Genomic DNA, 8,019 nt, shown 5'->3' on the forward strand with positions numbered 1-8,019 from the left:
TGTGGGTAGGAAGTTTATGCTTTTTTTTTTTAAAGATTTATTTATTTATTCATATAGAACTGGGGTACAGGCCAGAGATGCGTAGGGTGAGAGGATTCACCAGAGACAGAGTGGGGAGCAGAACAGGCAGATCCACGAAGTACACTGCTGAGGGGAGCAGCGGGCAGGTCAGGAGAGGTCTGCTGCGCCATGTGGTCACCTCCAGGGCAGGTGGGAATCAAACTCATGCGGAAGTGGTTTTAGATTCTCAGTGCTGTGCTTTAACCCACTGCGCCACCAGGGAGGGCCTAACATACATTATTTTTTATAATTTTCCCCAAATAAATTAATCAGAAGAGTTGCATTGTTTTTATATTTTTACCTATCTCTTTAATGCTTGCTTTAACAGAAAGTTTTCATTCTCTTTTGCATTCAATCTGTTGCACTATCATGTTTTAAGAGTTTTGACCTCTACATCTCTTGAAAGGGCCTCAGGGTCACTGAGGCATTTCTCCTCTTTGGTTAGATTGTAGCATATTTAAACTTAAAATTACAATTTGTTTAATCCTGTGGTCAATTATTCTCCATGCACAACTAGTCTTTTCGTATTTGCTCTTAGTGCTCAAGACTGCCTGAGTATCATGTCAATATTTTTGTTAATTTCCTAAATTCAGAAGTATAACCTAAAATTTTCCATATGCATGTTCAACAGCCAAATAATCCACTTCCTCAAAAATGCTATTTTAAGTTGCTAAAATTTTTTTGTGTGTTTAAGAAAATTCAAGTGTTATTTTTTTTTTTCTGAGTTCAAACAGTTTTGAAAAATAACAGAAGAGTTTAAAGGTCACTTTGTCATTAGAATAGGAATCATATTTCTGGTGGTCAGTAATGCAGCTGACTTTTTTCACTGTATTTATTTCAGTGCCAGGTTCAGAAACTTAAAACACTTTGCGCTAACTTAAAAGGTCTGTGAGTTAACAGATTCTGGTGTAGCTGAAAATTTTTTTCTATTGACTGACTCTAGTCACAGAATCCGGTTTTCAGCTCTTAGAGTTTCTTGTCATTTTGCTTCAACTTCCTTTACCACTCTTGCTCAGGAAGCATTAGATGGCAAACAACTGTCACCCTGTGCAGCCCTCCCTTAGATTTCAGCTACAGCTTCCTTACACAGACATTTGCTTCTCTCTTCCTTAGGAAAGAACTTCAGACTTGAACCACAAAGCTTAGAAACCAAGATCCGAAACATATTCTCAAAGATAGCATCTTGAATTTTCCTAAAAAGGAACTAAAAAGAAGACAGTGCTTCTGGTGGAAACTGTGCTTTCCTCCCTCGATTGGGTCTTCCATATTCATTCTCTGTGCCCCAAGAAGCTGACCTTTATGAGCGACTTCTCCTAGGTATCCCTTGATCTCTGGGTTTGGGTTAAGATCCACAGCCATGGGAGGTACCAGCATGAGATCAGAGGACTGGGGATCAGTAATTCCCTCTTCTACCACTTTGGAATGGTAAACATTTCCCCTAATTGCTAGTCCTTGGGGATGCTGCAGTACCCCTTGTTGGCTCAGTAACCCTGTCCACACCTCTGCAAATCGCCTCTTCAGTAAATATGCTCATCAGTGAAACCCTTAGAGTGACTCTCCTAACAGGATCCCGAAAGACAGTAAAAATTTGCTCCAAACAGATACCAAGCAATGTTTCATGTTTATTAATATAGGTTACATAAATTTATTTAAAAAAAAACATAAAAAGTGACATAATGTTTTGTAAGTACAAACTGATAGTAGTGACAGTCATATTAAGTCAGAGGTATTTAAATATAGAGACTGAATAAACAATAATAATAAATCTCCACTGAGTTGAATAAAAGGAATACAGTGACTAAGTTAATAAAATCAATGCTAGCTTCTACTTAGAATACATGCTTTCATGTGAATTATCTTCTAGCATTTGGAATAATTTTCTCTTTTAAATAAGTAAACATTCGCCTTGTACCTTCCACTGTTTTTGTCTGTTTAAAATGCCAGTATTTTTCCATTAGGGGTAAAGGTACATTTCAATCTATTTTCAAATTATTTTGTCAAATTCATGAGGAATCCTGTATTTGAGACTTGTTATATTGTTAAAAATGCCTTTACAATCATCTCATCAACTCTTAAGAAAGTGAATTTAAAAAAATTTCCTAAACTTCAAAGTCAGTTCTTCTAGTATGTCCAATCAGACTGACATAATTGATTTAAAAAACACCTGCTTTAATTTAAAAAAAAAAAAACAAAAACAAAAAAACGATAGTTTGTAATTAATGTAAATTGAAATATATATTTTTTAAAGATATACTTCTTGTTTTATATTTTCATCTCAAATTAAAACTACAGGAAGCAGTAACCTGAATGTTCAAGGTTCTTCAGCTGATAGGCCTTGCTGTGTGAACATGCTTAAAAGCACTTTTGTATGTAACATTTATTCTACACATATCACATTCTATGTATTGGTCTACTTTGTTCTTCTTGAGGGCAGGTCTCAGTATTATTCAACGTTATAAGCCAGCACTCACAGAGAGCACAAGGCACACAGTGGATCTTCATGTTTTTTTCCAAGGGTTTCCATCTGAGCAGGGATCATGCAGGGTTAACTGCTGGAAGAACATGCCTTTTTCCTAGAGGCTTAAACTAGGCAGAGAAGTCTTATAGTCATTATTTCCTGGGATAGCACATACTGTTCAAATTCTAATAAACGTGATCAATACAGCGAACTTTTGAGAGAATCCCAGGAGGAGAGGCCAGGTGTGGTGTGGTTCTATTCTTCTGCTCTCTGAGGGTTTTGGCTGGAGGGTTTTAGGCCAATCCCTTGTAGCCCTTGATGGCCCTGGTAGCCACATCTCAGTCAGTTCCTGTGAAAACCGACTCAGCTCACAGTACTACCCTCAAGCTTGGTTTACACACACAGCATGTGAAACATCAAAAATGCCTGCTTTCATAATGTTGAAGCATCATACTTTGATATTTTGAAGTGAAAAACAGTAAGTCTTTTCTACACAGTACTAAATCTTATCCCTCAATAACTTAAACATTGATGTTACACAAGTCCAAATTATAGTGACGTACACAAGTCCAAACTAGAATCGCTCACAATTGATGAAGATCTTCTGATGCTCAGCGAACCGGAGTTTATTTTCACAATTGCTAGGGGGAGGAGGAAAAAGAGGTTTCAAAGTGCCTATTCTATACTGCTCTGCAAATGATACTTGTGTGTAGACATATCTATATCACACCCACACATCACCTAAATATATCAGCAAGTGACATTCATTATCATATGGCGTTGGCAATACTCTTGTCTCCTATTCTCGTTTCATTTTTCTGTAACAGAAAAAGTGTGTGTGTATATATGTATATATATATAGTGTATATATATATATATATATAGTGTATATATATATATATACTATATACACACACACACACACACACACACACATACACTTTAATGGCTCTTACAAGAAGGAGGTATGCAAATAATATATTTATTGTTTTTAGGTGGTAAAGCCCATACTGTTGGGGGATGGATTAATACAATCATCAGATTATTTGCTTTCTCACCTTTTCTTTTGAACTCACCAGCAGCCCCCATTCCCTAAGTTAACAGCTTCTTATATATGCTGTTATTCAGGTTACTAGAACAGGTATCCATTTTACTTGCCATTAGCTGCCCACTGCTGTTGTAACTGCTGGGATCCGCACTCTCTTTGCAGCATAAGATACTACAGAGGTACCTCTGGCAGTCAGAGGAAGCATAGTAGTAAATCAAGGGGTCAATGCAACAGCTTATGCTGCTGACACACACACAGAGGAGGTAAGCAAAGTAGGTGGCTTCTGTTATGGAATCCTGTGAAAGGAATGAGTAATGCAGAATCAGGAGGACATTTGTGGGTCCAAAGCAAATGATGAAGATACAGAAAACAGTGGCCGACAGTAACAAAGCTCGGTATTTCTTGCTCCGGGTAGCAACCATGGAAGAGCTAAGACATCGGATGATAGACACATAACAGACTGTGGAAATGATCAAGGGCACAAAAAAGAAGAGAGCAGAGAAGGCTGAGAAGTAATACGCATAATAGCCTTTGAGCAGGGTATGATTGAGCACGTCGTGGCAGGTGGTTATGTTGAGCCCTGGCACTTGGGCAGTTTGCTCATTGAGGAGAAGAGGTACCACCCCCACTAGGGCCATCCCCCAAATGGCTAGGCAAGTGAAGGAGGCCCGGCCCAGAGTACGCCAGGAAAGGGACTGGATGGGATACAACACAGCCAGGAACCGGTCGATGCTTATGACGGTCATGAGCATGATGGAGGCATACATGTTACAGTAAAACGCGGCCGTGACGAAGTGACACATTTCAGACCCGAATTTCCAATCCATTCCAGAAAAGTAATAGCTGATCTTAAATGGGAGCACAGACACAAAGAGCACATCGGCCGTGGCCAGATGCAGCATGTACACCACGGCAGGCTTCTTGACCTTCATTTTCAAGATGAACACAACGATGGCCAGGATGTTGAGAGGAAGGCTTATTATAAACACACCGGTGTAGACAGAGGGGATAAAGAGAGTCAACCAGGTGCTGGTCAGGTATCCTGAGACTTCTTCCGAGATGAACACAATGGGTTGTTTTGGAAGAGAACTACTTTTGTTGATAGGGCTGAATCTGTTTTCTATTAACCCACTTTCATTATTGTCCTCATAGTCCTCCAGGGGGATTTGCTCATATCTGTCATTGGAATGCCTGAGACTAAATGACCGGGGATCCACAGTTGCATTTGTTGCTTTTGACTCTATTAAAAAAAAAAAAATAAAAAGAATTAAAAAGACAAGAGAGACTAGTAGTGTACATTATTTTTCTTTTATTTACTTTTTTTTTTTAACCAGGAGATTGGATGGTAAAAAACAAGCAGTGTACAAATGGATTATAGACTTTATCAAGGAATTAGCTAACTCAAAATAACATACAACATTGTATTTGGGGACAAGCAAACATTTTAAAAACTCTGCTCCTGGGCCCTCCTTGGTGGCGCAACTGGCTGAAAGTGCAGCTCTATGAATATGGCCGCAGCCACTTTAGCATGAGTACAATCCAGGGAGGTGACCCACATGGCATAGCAGACCTCTCCTGTCCCGCTTGCTGCTCCCCTCAGCAGTGTACTGTTTGTTCAGCTCCCCACTCTGTCTCTGGTGAATTTTCTTACCCCAGCATCTCTGACCTGTACCCTAGTTCTTGTATACATAAATAAATAATAATAATAAAAAAAACTGTGCTCCTCAAAGGGACAGAGGTGACCAATACGCTTTCAGACACATACCCTGTAAGACTGATATCTCATATGAAGGTAAAAACCAGCAATTTCTGTGAGTCAGTGCTATCAAACATTTCATTCCAGGTATATGAATTCTCCTTCCTCCAAATGCCTTCACATGCATATTTACTTTGCAGCCACCCTTTGAAACATATTCCTCTCAATGGAAAGATCCATAAAGAAAGTTGGGGACATTTCTTAAAGGTGTATGAAGTTAGAGCAAATTCAGAGTAAGACCAAGGACTCCCACTTCCATGATCAATGGCATGTGATAGTTTTCCTCCTACTCGCTTCAGTTTACTTACACAGTGGAATGTTCCAGATCTTTCATCACGGTTGGGTCCAGACCACAGTCTGTGGGTTTTCTTCTATGTTAACCACAAGTTACCTACCACCTTGGTCATCTTCCTGCCTTGTTCCTTAGTAGACCAGAGTAGTAGACATGGGCCTTCCTCATGCCCATGGCCTTCCTCAGCTCAGTTTCAGAAAGCTGCAAGTTGGAGGCTAACCAGACTTTTTAAAAGTGTGAACCAAAAGTCAAAATAAAGGCTCAACTGCAAACTTCCTCTGATCACTCTCTTCCTCTAAAAACATCCATTTGAAATGTTCATCAAAGAAATAGAATGCTTGACTTCTCCTTCCAGGAGCTTTGCAAAACTTCTGCCATTAAGGAGACTGGGAGAAAATACCTATACTAGGCATTGGAAAGCTAAAGCTGAGGGGTGGGGTGAGACACCCCAGAGGAAAGAAGGCAAGGTGTCTACCTCTGGCTCTGTTCACAACAAAGGCTGGAACTGCAGGTCATTTAGAAGTAACAGTAGATGCCTAAAGACTAACTGGAAATTGTATAAGTACAGTAGCTTTTTAAACTTTTGGTTTCATTTTTTTAGGAATGGAGTCCTACCTACCAACAAAAATTCCCAGAGGAGCATTGTGCAGTAAGAGCCCTGCTTTTGTACTGGCTAGGTATGGTCCTACCAGAAGACCTAACCATCCCTTAAGATAAAAATGGCAAGCTCAAAACCTTTTCCTCTCCCAAATCTATGAGCTGAAGGCATTTAGGTTTAGAAGATGGTATCTGAGAGATGAAAGAAACCCATGGCTTTCCTGTTTTTAGCTTCCGAGGAGATGTCACAAACTCTGGCCTCTAAAACTAGCTCAAACTCAACAAAAAATTTTGTCTTTTTAGTCTAAAAAATCAGATAGCAGAGTTTACGGCAACCACAGTCACTGAAAAGTGGGGAGAGAATTCTCAAAAGGAAAAAGGCAGAGAGGGAGGAGCCCTAAATTCCAATGTAATTTCTGCCCAAAGCTTTGACTGATTTTCAATTATGCATTTGTAGGAAGATGTAAAGCAATTTTGTTAAAAATGAAAGAACTGAAGTGGTATTTGATCGCTTGGTTAACAGGAAGATGCATTTTGAGTCCAGTCAAATTAACTGCTTGATAAAGTGGAAACACCAAAGTTCCTAGAATAACTATTAAAAAATTCAGATTCTTCACAGTGTGACATTGTCCAGGATACAATCTAAAAGCATTCAATACAAAAAGAATCAGGAGAGATGACGCAGCCTCAAAAAACCAAGATGACTTAGATGTTGAAATTAGCAGATAAGATTGTTAATTAACTATGCAACTACACATTTGCAACTATGTGTGATGAAGTAAAGGAAAATATTCCATTGAAATGGATAGGAAAACAAAAACACAACAACCCAGGAACTAAATGGCAAAGAAACCAACCAACAGAAATTCTAGAACTAGAAAACCCAATAAATTAGTATCTATTACCAATATGCACAGCAAAGCTACTAGAGTAGCATTAATTACTAAGAGATGGTAGATGAGGCCCTGGCAGTGAAGGGTAGAGGTCAAACTACCTCGAGGATTAAGGTCATGAGAGGGTCCCCTGAAGGTGAAGGGCTGGCCTGGCAGGGGATGCATCACAGGGAAATAACAACTGTTTCCAGCGCCCAGCTTCTGAACACACTCTTAGCTTTAGACTCTTCCTCAAGGGTAAGAGACCATTTCTATCACTCTCTGAATGTCCAGTCCACTGTCCAGAACATGGTAGGTACTTCTTATACTAGCTTTTCTTCTTTAATTTAAAAACAGTTTGGACTTCCGGAAGATGGCGGCAGAGTAAAGACGCCGAGATCACCGCGTCCAAGCCGGCATAGGAATTGAGGACTGAAAACAGACTATAGACTCACTTACTACAAGTTTTAACCCAAACGAAAACACCCTGGACTCACTAGAAGGTAGATAACTGCGAGGGAATCGGCGACTGGGTAGTTCCCAGAAGGGAACTCCCGGGAAAACCCGAGCCCCTGGAAGTTCCCCGGGCTGCAGGAGCTGCTTTGCCCCACGCCAAACCCTGGAGGTAAAGCTGGACAGCTCAGCTCAGTGAGTGGAGCCCAGGCTGCAGAAAGACTGCAAATCTGATCCTCAATACCTGGGTGAGAAAAAAAAAAACCGCTGAAACTTCAGACCCGATCCAGAGCACCTGGGCGCCGCGCAAAGCCGCTGAGCAGCTCCACCAGCTCCGGAACCGGCAAGAGAACGGCAGAATAAAGACTCCGAGGTGACTACATCCAAACTCGCACGGGATTATACAAAAACGGACTATAGACTTTCATGCTACAAGTTTCAACCCAAATGAGAACGCCCTGGACTCACTAGAAGGAAAATAAC

At 40.3% G+C, this 8,019-nt stretch overlaps 1 protein-coding gene across 1 annotated transcript in view; it reads right to left on the bottom strand.

Annotated features, from left to right (window-relative positions):
- Positions 1–3,398: 3,398 nt before the first annotated feature.
- The window catches only part of F2R (coagulation factor II (thrombin) receptor), a 19,074-nt gene continuing 14,453 nt past the window's right edge, over positions 3,399–8,019 (bottom strand). Inside the window, exon 2 of the mRNA XM_012721680.1 lies at positions 3,399–4,806. Coding sequence (XP_012577134.1) covers positions 3,611–4,806 — 1,196 coding nt within the window. The 3' untranslated portion in view covers positions 3,399–3,610. The remainder of the gene's footprint in view (positions 4,807–8,019) is intronic.

This window comes from Condylura cristata, unplaced genomic scaffold (genome assembly GCF_000260355.1).
Source record: "Condylura cristata isolate star-nosed mole 26May11 unplaced genomic scaffold, ConCri1.0 scaffold00007, whole genome shotgun sequence".
NCBI classification, from domain to species: domain Eukaryota; kingdom Metazoa; phylum Chordata; class Mammalia; order Eulipotyphla; family Talpidae; genus Condylura; species Condylura cristata.